At 49.7% G+C, this 13,568-nt stretch overlaps 1 protein-coding gene across 12 annotated transcripts in view; it reads right to left on the bottom strand.

Annotated features, from left to right (window-relative positions):
• Positions 1 to 11,078, bottom strand: part of MSI2 (musashi RNA binding protein 2) — a 403,146-nt gene extending 392,068 nt beyond the window's left edge. For all 12 annotated transcript variants that reach the window (XR_011259687.1, XM_069602551.1, XM_069602544.1 and 9 more), the window contains exons 1-5: positions 10,640 to 11,078; positions 10,307 to 10,347; positions 9,895 to 9,976; positions 9,098 to 9,182; positions 5,085 to 5,126 (exon numbers count right to left, since the gene is read on the bottom strand). Coding sequence is in view for 11 of the 12 variants with exons in the window: in XM_069602551.1 (XP_069458652.1) it covers positions 5,085 to 5,126; positions 9,098 to 9,182; positions 9,895 to 9,976; positions 10,307 to 10,347; positions 10,640 to 10,701 (312 nt within the window). In the remaining variant the exon portion in view is untranslated. The remainder of the gene's footprint in view (positions 1 to 5,084; positions 5,127 to 9,097; positions 9,183 to 9,894; positions 9,977 to 10,306; positions 10,348 to 10,639) is intronic.
• Between the last annotated feature and the right edge of the window lie 2,490 nt (positions 11,079 to 13,568).

The following is a 13,568-nucleotide window of genomic DNA, read 5'->3' as shown; positions in this document are numbered from 1 at the left end:
AAAAATACGAAACGAGGCCCCCAAGACGGGCAGCTGGCTCCGTGGGCAGAGCTTTCCTCCTCCTCTCATCCCCGAGGGGCACAGGGGTCTCACCTGTCTGTCAGAAACACCTGACATAGAACACCAACGCCCTGGCCTCCGGGTGGACTGACCTTAGCGTTGAAACGCAAGCACGTGAGGAAAGGCAAAAATCCAGGGAAAGGACATTTGTAGGACAAGGTGCCCCTCCCTTCCGAGCTGACACCTGCTGCTGCCGGGAAGGCAGGGAAGAGCAGGAAGGAGCCGCGCGCCCCAACAAGAAGGAAGCTCAGCCACTAATCCCCCGAGGCCCTCGCTGCAGGAGAAGAGGCTGCTGACACCCCGCCACCGCCCGCCTGGGGATGGCAGCCCACCGGCAGCCGGTTAACTGCGGCGCCCCAGATGACAGCTGTAGATCACCCAGGATGGCAAGACGCTGGGAGGACCGACCCGCAGCAGCAGGGGAGGCCAGATGCCGAAAACTCACCCCTCGCCCTTGAGAAGCTGCCAAGAAACCACTCCCCCGGAACAGGAGGTGGGTGGATGAAACGCTTGGGCTGCCCTGCACCCATCTGGAGAGCCTTCCAGGGGACAGGAAAACCTGGCTTCAGGCTTAACCTTGCCACAACTTAGCTACGTGGCCTGGGGCCACTGGCATTAACTCCTCAAGGGTCAGCTGCCGCCCCTGTGGAAAGAGCAGGCTGGATTCCACTCATTCACTGAACAGTTACTGAATGCCAGCCATCAACAGCCCTCTGCCATCAAGGGGCTTACATTCTAAGGAAGAATTTTCTTAGGTCTTCTGCACCATCATAATTTTTTTTTTTATTCTACAAAAATAATTCGATGATAACAGTATCAGCAGACATTTCTCTGGGTGCTCCTTAAACAGTTCCACTTGGGGCGATCCATGATTTCCAGGTTTAAAGTAGAAGAAACTGAGGCCTGCGGGGGGCCAGGGTCACCCAGCTGTGACCAAAGGTAACTAAACAGGCTGAACAAATGAGATTTCCCTTAATAAAGAGATAAGGGTCTGGCCTCGGAAACTGAAGGAGGAAACTGGCCATCGCGGGTGGGGCGTGGTTTAGTCACCAAGTCATGTCCAACTCTTGGGATCCCATGGCCTGTAGCCCGCCAGGCTCCTCTCTCCATGGGATTTCCCAGGCAAGAACACTGGAGTGGGCTGCCATTTCCTTCTCCAGGGGAATCTTCCCAACCCAGGAATCGAAACTTTGCAAATGGATTCTCTACCACTGAGCCACCAGGGGACTGGGGGATGCCTTATTATATATGGGGATAATTAGGGTAGATGGTAAATTATGCCCAGACTCACTCTTGCCCTGAGATGCTAGGCAGCCTCCTGGTTTCTCCACACAAGGAAAAGAAACCACAAGCTCGAGCAAAACTCTTCCAGGGAGCCAACACTTCACCCAAAGAGACCAACGAAAGGGTCTCTTGATGACATGACTGATCCCAATCATTCCCGTTTCTCCAGCGGCTTCAAATGAAGTCATCTTTTTAGAGGAGTATGACCACTTTATTCTTTACAGACAGAGAGGGGAAACTCTTACATGTTTTACCAAATGAAATAATCATCCAGAGAAACAGAAAGACACAGAGCAGACCTATCTTCTTCTGATCAAAATGCACTTCGCTAATTAATGGATACTGGTCTCCAGAGAGTTTGCCCTCGACTGGTTAATAATGCCCATTACACGTCACTTGAGACGGGAACGTTCATATCGCAAAGGGGGAGAGACGGACTGCAGACTTCAAAACCCTTCCTCGGGTCGCTCGTTAAAATCCTGGTCAAAACAGACTTTTATTTATATGATACATTAGAGACTATTATGACAGTCCTAATATGAAACCTGTTCTTCACTGCTACGAATTTTCTTTCGTATTCAGTTACAGCTTCTTTCCAGCAGTCTTGTTTTAACACCTCCATGGAATATTTCTCCGGTGAGTGTTAGCAAGGAGGGACAGCCAGAGAGCAGAGAAATGAATTTTAACTGAAAGGCAGGCTGACGCATCACTGACAAATGCACCACCCAGTCCCCGAGGAGGCGCACGGCTCACCTTGCCACTGGGACCCTGACACACACACCCCAATCTTGCAGGAGTTAAAAAAATAAATAAGGCTTGAGTTAACATTCGACTCTCCTGTCGGCCAGGTTTTGGCCTCCAACACCACCTTGAGTCTGAAATTCCCCTGGTTGGGCTCAAGTTCTGTCGGAAAATAACCATTGACAAGGCAGGCGCTCTCTGCCCGCCCTGCCCCAGCAGCCAACCAGCATACCGCACCCCCAACTCCAGAACCCCTGAAAGATGCCGAGGGCTCAGATGGAGGGCCCAGTGGGCAGAGTCCACACTGGGTGACGTCCCAGGGCTGGGGAGTCACCCGCCAGGGAAGCGCCAGGGCCTGGGGTGCTGGCTGCGGTCCTAGCCCCGCAGCCCGGGGACCACTCAGAGCCACACCCCTCGGCGCCCCCGAGGACAGACGCCGCAAGAGGACATAGTTCTGGGCCGGGTTACACTACTGCGCAACCTAACAATGGTTTCCAGAAACAGGAAATCCTAGCACCCAGCTCACAGGGCAGAGGTGAAGACTGAGGGCGTCCATACGCATCACGTCCCTTCCACAGCGCCTGGCACAGACACTCAGGTACTACTGCCATCATTACTAGACCTCTCACAGGATTAGCGTCACAAAAATAACATGAAAAACACAAGGTAACCGAGCCATAATGGAAAAGAACCTGAAAACACACACACACACACATACAAATGAATCACTGCTATACACCAGAAACTAACACAACACTGTAAACCAACCACACTTCAATCAAAGAAATTAAAAAAACAAAACAGCAAGGACCAGGTATGGTATGACCACACCCTAGGTCTTCTTTCAGGCGCTTTACCTTTCTTAATTTATTTCTCACCAAAGCTCAGTGAGATGGAGAAATTGAGGTTCGAGGACGTTAAATGATTTGCCCAAATTTATTCAGTTAATAAGTAGTCCGGTCGGGATCCAAACACGGGCTGTTGAACTCGAAAACAACCGTGGTGATTAAACCAACAACGATGATGCTGGCAGTGATGAAAATGAGGAGTCGCAAGGCCCGCACCCTGTGCAGACTCTCTTATTCTTCACAACCCCCTTCTGAGGGAGTCACTGTCATCAGCCCCATTTTAGAGATGAGCAACCTGAGAATAGGTGATTTCTCAGTGTTGCAGGACCTGGGATTCAGATGGAGATAATGGATAGAAAAATTGTTTGCAAAGAATGTGTATCATAAAAAGTAAGGTCTTATTATGAAATCCCTAGAATTCCATAGAAAGATGTCTTCACCAATTGGTTTAATGTTAGCTCACATCCCAAAGTCTGATAATTCACCAAAACCATCCCAGACTCTGGGGAGGGCAGGGGACACTTTGACAAGCTTGAGAAATATCCTGTCTTGTTTCAAAGTTGAAAGCATCACTGAAATACTCACCAGAATATATTAAAATAAAATATTGTCCTCCTGGTTTTAAAAAAAATGGGAGAGTTGAGGAGGAGCTACAAAGGAGAGGAGAAATCTATGGTTTGACCAAGTCAGGGATTTTTCCAGTTTCCTGCTAGAGTAACCTGATCCAAGTTCTGGGTGATCAAATGACTAACCTGGAAATTTGAAGATTCACATTTATGGAAGAAACAGCAATTCTTCCAAATCAGGAAACCCTGCTAATCCTGGAAGCCTTCTGAAACATCAAAGATCACACACTGTTTGGAAAGCAATAAACACTGAAGATAGCCCCAAAAGTTTGTGCTCAGTATAGAAATAATCTAACTCCTTTGATTCATTAATTTCTATTATTTGCTTAAGCATTAAGGGGAAAAAATGCCTTAAGAAAATATTTCACTATTTTTGTTAGAGAGAAAGGAAGTGAAGAAAAAGAAAGAATCACATGGAAGAAAGAGAGGGAGAGGAGAGAAGGAAGGAAAGAATCACATGGCAGGCTCCAACCTGAAATTCTCAAAATACCATCCCCAAGAGCCAACTATTTCTTCATTAATGTGCAAAGCCATTCCTCCCCTTGCACAACTAAAAGGTCCCACTTCTGGGAGACCATGCTTAAAGAAACAAACTGAACTGGCTAAAACCACAGTTTTATCCCTTTTATGACATACACAGACACTTCACCTTTTCCCCTTCCCCTTAAAAAAGTACCAAGGCCACAAGAAGTGGAAAAAGCATTTCTTCCAGGATTACCCAGGGAAGAGAAAAGTATAATTTTAAAAGTGCAAATTTAGCGTGGAAGCCATAAGCCCTTTAAATCTCACCTTGGGCTTTATGCAGCTGTGTTCTCATGACCACACCTGGCAAGCTCAGTGAAAATTATGTTAACTACACACTTGGGAAACGGTGAAGGCCTATCTCAAGCCGTTCAGCAAGCCTTGCAGTACCACTCCTGCAAGGGGACAACGTTTCCAGCTCTTCTCTGCCCAGGCACCAGCCCTTGCACAAAACAGCAGCACTCTACTGGCTTCAAGTGTGCCCAGACGGACCCAGCCTACCTGAAACCAACACATCCCCTGCTTCCTGGGTCGGACTGAGGGCATCAGGGGTCTACAAAGTTGTTTTTCCAAGACAGGACAAGCTGTTCACTTAAATTCTCCTCTCCTTAAGCTCCAAGTTGTTAGACCTCAAAAGAGTACCCTCCAAAAGAATCACAAGGAAATGGCCAACTTTTCCTGATGGGATCTCAGCAATGCTTAAAAAATAAATAAAATGCTTGCATAAATATTGCAACAGACAGTGCTATGTCCTCCCACGAAAGCACAGGTTGGTCCCTGCCCCAACATGGATGCTCAGACCCACCTGGGAATGGCTGACTAGCAGACACACAGCTATCTCCCACAGCGCCTGGCCTGGCCCCCTCCCTGCCACACGCTGGTGCCCTGGAAAAACGGGGTGCACCAGGCTTCAAAGCACCACTGCCAGTACTCTGCTTGAAATCTGAAATCCTCGGCAACCACCTCTAAGTGCTAAAATCCTGTTACTGCTTCTCCTACTTACCTTGGGTTGTGCTCGACGAGGAAATGCAACTTTGGGGTCAATCTGGGGGGAAAAATGGAAAAGTAGGAGTCAGCTGCAGGATTTTGAGGGGAGAAAACCAATTACGATTAATCGCCTAGTATTAATCACTCATTTCTCAGGCTTTGAACCCAGCTTTCAGTAACTTCTCAAATAACTCCGAAGTTTCCTTAAAGTTTGATGTAAACTTGAACAGTCCCTTCCAAAATGTAACAAACACGGCAAGCCTTTCTGAAATGCCCCACTGTGTATTTCAATGTGCAATGCTTTAACAAGCCAGAGTGTGTTCTTATTTAGGCAAGGACAATGAACATTAAACAGTACCTGCACCTAATTTGTGATGCACGGCTGGAGAAAAGATGGGAGCGTCACCATTGAGAAAAATCAAAACATGAAAATCACATGGACGGACCTTTCAGCAATAAGTAATTGGATGGCAGTTCTTCTCCTCAATAGATAGATAACTAAACAACACAGGTGGAGAAGAGGATTCCAAAAAGTTTTAAAATTAACAACATCCAAAAAGCCCCCCATCAACATCCAACAGGATGCTCTCTGCTTGAACTAGTTCACTCATCTTTTGCAAAGTAAAATTACCTACGATGAATCAGAAGGACAGTTCATTCTGTAGTTATACCTCAAAAGAAGTGAAGTCGCTTAGTCGCATCCAACTCTGCGACCCCATGGACTGCAGCCTACCAGGCTCCTCCGTCCATTGGATTTTCCAGGCAAGAATACTGGAGTGGGTTGCCATTTCCTTCTCCAGGAGCTCTTCCCAACCCAGGGACTAAACCCAGGTCTCCTGCATTGTAGACAGACACTTTACCGTCTGAGCCACCAGGGAAGTCTCAAAAGAAAACAGGTGTCAAAAAACTATGGAGCCTGCGCTGGTTCTTAAAATAATAATAAAAAATTAAAATAAAAGGAAACGTAGGAGCTAAATGCACCTGGATTTTAAAAATCACAGGGGTAAAGATCTATCAGCAACCTAAACCCATATTACAAAAGTAAGGCCATTATAGGGAGAAAGTAAAAGAAAAAAAAAATTACTGGAAAAAAAGCAGTCAGAATCTAGTTTAACAATTAGTGTATTCCCCCTACCCCAACCCCAATCTGAATGGAGAAAAAAAACTGTACTCCACGTCAGACATCTGCAGGTCTCAATCAGGGACTGGCTTTAAAACCCCAAACAATTCCCACAGAAGCTTTTGAGCCTGATAGGCTGATTTGAGAGGGGAAAAGTTGCTGGAGAGAAAATAATATGGAGAAGGAAGGAATGAAAAAATATTCCCACTGTTAGTTTTCATTAGATTTCTAAATGTCACAAATCTTCGGGAAACCCAGAGCGTGGCAAGAATACAGCTACAAGTTAGTTATTTATCCGCTTTGGCTTTCATATTAAAATTTTCCCCTTTTAAAATGTAAATCTCAACCTTGTTTTCAGTTCTGCCACGGGGGCGGAGGGGAGAGTAATGCTTTGGGAAAAAGCACAGAGTGGGGGAAAGTCACACCAGAGCCAATTCGGTTCCCAGACTTAACATCCCCTAGGACCTAGGCGGTAAGACATAAAGATTTACCACTTTTATTAAGGTAGTTTAAAGACCTCATAAAAGTCTGCAGCATGCTTTCCACCTTTAAACATCACCTGAGAAATGAGAGATTACTTTGCAAAAACTAAAACAGACAAAAAAATCTCTGATCTAGGAAACTACCCTTTCATGGAGATTAACATTACCGCAGCTACAGGTATATTCAGCACTGACTAGGAGCTGTCGACAGGAGAAATACAACAGGTGTGGATTTTCCATGTTGTTGACCAAACTTAAGACAGATATGTCTTTTCATAAACACTCCCCCAAAGTTGTTGTGTGTGGTTTTTTTTAAGTTGATCAGCACACAATTGCAACAAGCACCTTGTTTGTGGGGTAAAAGGGTGAGGAATATGTCAAGAGGAAAAGGCCAGGAGCTGGAGGAAGGTAGGGAGAAGTAAAGAAAGCAGAGCGCTTAAAAAAAAATATATATATATATATATCTAAAATTACAAAACTAGAAGCCAATTCAGAATTCCGGTATCGGGTGCTGGTAACAGCGTGTTATACCACAGTGAAAGTTCTTCCATGGGTCAAGTGTACACGCTGAAACCTCAAATGGAGAGGACAGATCAAGAGAAAAACGGCAAATCCCAACCTTTTGTACATCCCTGTCAACTATTTTTTAAAAAACGAACGAAAAAGAAAACTACCAAAAATGAAAACATTAGTTAGTTAGGTACAGCTCTACTTACTGTAGCTACAAATCCTCTAGGAAAAAACTAGGGTACTATTTTGGATGTGAATGGCCGTTACCTAAACAAAGCTTTTAAGGTAACGGTAAACAAGATCCTCGTTTCCATGTCAATAAACCAACCGCGTCTGCCTCCTGCACTGAACGTTGAAACAAAGTCAAAAGCTAGGTTACACTAAATAATAGTGACCAAAACATGTCTACAAACAATTATCCATCTGATACGGAGGGAGACAACCCACCAGCCACCATAGAAACCAAATGCTATTTCTCCCCTGTAGGGTGGGCAGAGGGGTGGATAATAAATTACCAAATTTACCCTGAAACATCTCTCCTCTTTAATTTTATTAGCTTCGTGAAATGTCTAGCCGAGAAGTCTAGGAGATTAAAAAATCCTTCATAGGTCCGTTATCACCCTGCAAACGACTGTCCCTGAAACTAGATGACCTCAAAGTGCAAAAAGCCTGGGCCACAAGCTAGGACAAGTCTAGCTCTGTTAATAAAGCAACTTGGAATGTGGGGGGTCTTTTCTTGGGGCAGGAGGCAGTAGGAGGTACGCCTCTGACCTCCGATCAGAGAAACGGTGAATCTGCAAAATCAATTCAGGGTCACCAAAGGTGGCCAGGTTTTTCTCTTCTCTATTCAGTGTTAAAAGTCAAGAGGGATTTGAAAAGATCACTTTTTCTCCTCTTTTCTTTTACAGAAGAGGAAACTGAGGCCTAGAGGCAGGGAACAGCTTGCCCAAGCTCTGCTCGGACAGCTGGGCCTAGAACCTGATTCCCTGCCCTGACCCAGTGGCCCATTACGGAGAGGTGAGTCCCCAGCAGGCCAGCACTGCACCCCAGTGTCGCCTCAGGGCCCCTGCCTTGGGCAGCGGTACAAAGACCTTGCGGAACTTCTAGTAGCCAGACAGGGAAGGCAGAGGAGCCACAGTAAAACGCAAGAACTCCTCTCCTCTCGCCACTAAATGTATTCTCATACACTGGTAGCGTCTTCCCTTCCTCTTCTGACCTTAGAGACCCATAGCCCCTCAAGACTGGATCTGAAAACCTTCTCACGCTGCAAAACCACCTACAACTTAAAGGATCTGAGAAAGGAAAGGAGAAAAAACAAAACAAAACACTGATACCCAAGGCCTTATCCCTTATCAGCCTTAGATTTCACACCATCTGGAGTCACCCACTGGACGCCCGGCTTCGCTCTGGGAGGTCTCCTGCCCTTCTCAAACCGAATTCCGAATCCCAAGTGCCCCCCAGGAACCTGTTGCCTGGACAGTGATTGGCGCCCCCCGGCCCCCCGGGCGGCCCTGAGCCCGGCCGTGTGTGCCTTCTATAAGCCAATTCGAACGGCCACACTGGGGAAACGCGGGCAGGGCTCGGCTGACAAAGGAAAGTTGCCTCGGCCCGGTGCTGGAGTTTCTTTTCAGGGTCTTGTTGATCCGGAAGGTAGCCTCTCGCCAAGCCGACCCCTCCCCCAAGCCGAGGCCTGGCAGTATCGTGGGGGTGAGGCTGCGGAGGGCGGGGGGCAGACCCTGAAAAGAAACCCCCAAACCCCCGCGGCGGCGGCAAACTTGAGAACCCACACGAGCTCTGCTGCAGCGCGCCCGGCTCTGAGCAGAGGCAAGAGAGGGCGCTGTCTCTTTAAACGGGGCTGTCAGGGCCCGGGCGGTCCTGGAAAGGGGGCGCGCGACCACACGGAGAGGCAGCACCTACCGTCTTGGAGTCTAACTCGTGGTGGGGCTGGCCTAACACTTTATCTACACTCGCCGGGTCTGCGAACGTGACGAAACCGAAGCCTCTGAAATGAGACAAAGAGGGGGAGACACAAACAAGAGAATGTGGCACCATCGGGAGCGGCCAGGAGTGAGCCCTCGCTGCAGAACGCAGAGCCAAGGGGCCCCCACACCCCCCGCTCCCCTGTCCTCCCCATCCCCCAAGCCTTCAGCCCCCCAGGGCCCCGCAGGAAACACACCAAGGCTGAAGGGGGCAGTAGGGCGGGGGCGGGGCGCGCGGAGGTAACTTGGGGGACGCCGGTGTCCCCACTCCTTGCCCACCTCAGTTTCTCTCCTCCTCCCCACTCCCCTTCCCTTTCTTTAACGCTTTGTTTTATTCCAAACAAGCCCCGGCACTCAGAGGAGACACAACCAGCTTTCTAAGAGGGGGGCTTAAGAGTTCGGGGCGCCGCGAGTGCACACATTAAAAAAAAAAAAAAACTATGTGGAAAGTGAATGAAGCTGAATGTCATTTGAAACGGGAGAAAAAGAAGCGAAGGGGAAAATGACTTAAAGCGCAGATGTGGACATCCCTGTATCCAGAGTTCAGCACCAATTAACAATAACCTTTGGGGTTAATGGGAAGGGAGGGGCGGGGGGAGATGGAGCGACGTTCGAAACCAGCCACATGCCTGAGCCCCGTTCTAAATCCGCTTAGCTACTTCCGAAGACACCTCCAAAAATAACACTTAAACTTTGTTCTGAAATAAAGACAAAATCCAGAAGGGGATGGTTTACCTGGAGCGTTTCGTAGTGGGATCTCTCATGACCATACATTCTCTAATTTCTCCAAATTTGCTAAAATAGTCTCTAAGGCTATCTGTAGAGAGAGAAAGAGAGAGATGGGGGGGGGGGGGGGGAGAGAAGGTGTGGAAAAAAAAAAAAGCAATGCAAATTCTGATCAAGGACAAAACCCAAAAGTAGTTTTCTGTTGTTATTCTGGGGGTTTTTTTGCACACGCGGGGGAAATTCGGCAACAGAGGTCGCGTAGAGGGCTCGGAAAGGATTTGCTATTTAAAAAAATAACCTTGCACAGGAGAAGTGGGGAGCCAATGGCGGGGGGGGGGGGGGTTCCTACACCAGGATAACAAAGAGCAATAAAGAAGCCAAGAAGGGGGGGGACCCGGGCGTGCCCCCCTCCCTCCCTTACCTGGTGAGGTCTGCCAGCTGAGTCCGCCGATAAACATTTTACTGGAGGGAGAAAACATAACAGAAGTGAGCACCGATGTCAGATCGGCCATTTTGACGTGTAACTTACAAAAGCTAAAGGAGAGCGGGGGGGAGCGCGCGAGCGGGAGCCGGGAGGTGGGCTGGGGGAGCGGGCGCCGGCCGAACGCCACCCCGAGGTGCGCGGCTCCCCGGGGGGGGGCTGCCGGCGGGCCGGGGGAGGGCTCCGGAGGGGCCGGGCGCCGCGCTCCGCCGGCCCCGCCGCGGCCAGGGGAGCGAGCCGGGGAGGCGCGGGGCGCAGCGGCTGGAAACTTACCCGGGGTCGTGCTGCGAGTCGTTGGCGCCGCCCGAGCCGCCCGGGCCCCCGTTGGCCTCCATAGCTGCGCCCCCCCGCCCCCCCACCCCCGGACACCGAGCCGCGCGGCGATCGGAGCGCAGCGGCGGCCGGCCCCGAGCCCGAGACCTCCCGCTCCCTCCGCCCTCCGCCTCCTCCCCCCGCCCGGCTCTCCGAGTCCCCGCGAGCGGCGGAGCCGGGGCCGCGCCGAGAGCCGTCACACGTGGGCTCGGCTCCGCTCGGGCCCGCGGCTCGCACACCCCCCGCCCCGCCCCCGCGCCCCCCCCGCCCCCCGCGCACGTGGGGCGGGGTTCTAGAACGTCGTGTAACCAATGCCGCTGACGTCACGGCCCCCGCGGACCCCGCCCGCCGGCCCGCGCGCGCTCCCCTGGCCCCCGCGCCCGGACTCGGGGGGCGGCCCGCGCGCCCCGCGACTGCGGGGGCCCCGCCTCCGGGCGGGCCGGCCGCTGGGGGGGGGCGCACCCCGACTTCCCCGGGGTCACATGGGCTCCGGGGGGCGGGCGCGCCGGGAAAGGGGGAGGCGCGGGGAGCTCGCTGCCTGCCTGCCTGCTCGCTCGAGCCGGGGACGAGACGCCCCCCACCTCTCCAGCTCGGCCTCTCCATCCAAGTTCCCGGTCCCCGGCCGCCCGGATCCGGGGATGGCAACCGCCGCCCGCCCGCCTCTGCGCCCTTTTTTCCAGCCGCCGCGCAGAAATTTAGGTCAAGGACGTCGGGATCAAACCCAAACCCTGGCGCTCCTCGGGCGCTCCCGGAGACCCCCAGGACGAGGGGCGGGGGGCTTTCAGGATGGTGCGGACACCCTCCGCACAAACCCCAGCCACAAGTTTTATTTTCCTTTCGCGCTGGAAGTTCTGTCTGGCTCTCGATCCACACCGGCACGTCTTGCGCGGCTCCCCGCCCTTCCCCGGCAGAGGTACGAATCCGTGCCCGGGGAAGGTTATTTTGGAACTTTGAGGAAACGGACGCGATTCCAGTGGTGAGAAAAGGCCGAAGGAAGGGTTTCCGCGTTAATCAGACGGCGCTTTAAAAAATATAATAAAATAGGTTTATAGGGGTCAAGGTCAAATGATTGGAGTTTAAATCAAAATTTTTTGTATAGTAAGAAATAGTTTTGAGAGCATCTCTGGGAGGGCCGGAAAGGGTGGTTATTTCAGAAAACCCCTCTCCATCCAGTTTGTGCTTTATAGATAGATAGATAGATAATTGTTTTATTCTGTTTCTATGCCGAGATAGTAAAATACACAAGACGTAAGTAGCCCAAGCCCCCCACCATCTGGGGATGTGGCTGACGGTGGCAGAGGGCTTCAAACACACCCGCGCCACTTTGGGAGCAGTGTGGTGCCGCACAGATCCTGGCGCGCAGTAGACGCTTAATAAATGCTGGTGTTGATCTTTGCCGGCACTGAAAACTTCTAAAAACCGATTTTGTAGCTTCCCAGAAACATGGCACGCTTCTCCAGCTGATTTCAGACTAGCCAAATTCAGGCTGGATTCAATTTATAGAGTATTTAAAACAATAAGGATATAATTATCCTTATTGTTTTAAATTATTACAATAAATTGAGTTAACGTGGCATGAGGGGCAACATAAAGTTGTGGTTCATCAAGTACTAAATTAATGTTAAGCATGAAATGATGCCCAATTAACACTTTTCCGTTCATTTTCCTGGGATTAGGACACAATGAGGTACACTCAACACCAAAACTGCAGCAGGTCCACTGTGGGTCTTGGAAAAGCGGACTATGAAAAATCCCAACATCAACCAAAGCCTTGATCTCCCTGTCTCCTCAATTGGGGTAATTCTGTCCTTTACAGACTTGATAGGGTGAGCGAAGTGATTGAAATGAACACGTAAAAGTCCCTTTTTCACTGCATGCCTATATGGGTTGTGCTTATTATCAATAATTCAGTTCAGTTCAGTTCAGTTGCTCAGTCGTTTCGGACTCTTTGCCACCCCATGGACCCCAGCACAGCCAGGCCTCCCTGACCAAATCCCAGAGTTTACTCGAACTCATGTCCATTGAGTCGGTGATGCCATCCAACCATCTCACCCTCTGTTGTCCCCTTCTTCTCCCGCCTTCAATCTTTCCCAGCATCACGGTCTTTTCTAGTGAGTCAGTTCTTTCCGTCAGGTGGCCCAAATCATATCAATCATTACTTCATACAATTTTTAGAAAGCACTTTAAAACTTTAAACCAGAAGCCCAAGCATTTTCCAATTCATTCCAAGCTGCTTCCCAAATCATCTGGGGTCCCATGTGTTGAAAACCCAGTTGTTATTAATGTTGATTGCTTATTATGACTATTCTCAATAACAAAATGCAGACAACAGAGCTCATGGGATTTTGTGGCGGATTTTTGCCTTAGAACCACAGGTCATAGGTGCTGAAAAGGCCCATCCTGATCCAGCCCCCTCATTTTACATCAGGGGCTGGGAGGAGCAAAGCTTACCAGATTACACCCTACCCCCACCTGTCAATTCCCTGAAGGGGGTCTGGTCATCAGTCTCATGCCCTTTGGCTCGGCTGCATGTATATTTATGCCTGTCCTTTACAAGGCGAGAGTGAAGTGCCCTTGTTCCCTGTTGTAGACCTACACAAGCTGAACTGAATTAAACTGAGAGAGGTGCTAGCCCTGCAGTTAGAAAGAGAAAATTAGACCTTAAATCACTAATACTACATTGTTTTATTTACTTTTAACACATGCAGTAACATTTATTCTTCTTGGTCTAAAGGTCTGAGTTTGGGCAAATGAATGGAGTCACATACCCGTAACCATAGACAGGTTCCAGGAAAAGTCTCAATGTCCAAAAACTTCACTCTTGCTTCTCTTAGTTTATTATCATCATGCATTTCTCCTCCAGCTTATTCCAGCTTATATAGCCCCAGGG

The sequence above is a fragment of the Ovis canadensis genome, chromosome 11, assembly GCF_042477335.2.
Source record: "Ovis canadensis isolate MfBH-ARS-UI-01 breed Bighorn chromosome 11, ARS-UI_OviCan_v2, whole genome shotgun sequence".
In the NCBI taxonomy this organism is placed as follows: domain Eukaryota; kingdom Metazoa; phylum Chordata; class Mammalia; order Artiodactyla; family Bovidae; genus Ovis; species Ovis canadensis.
The sequence above is the reverse complement of the archived record's forward strand: the minus strand, read 5'-3'. Positions and strand labels throughout refer to the sequence as shown.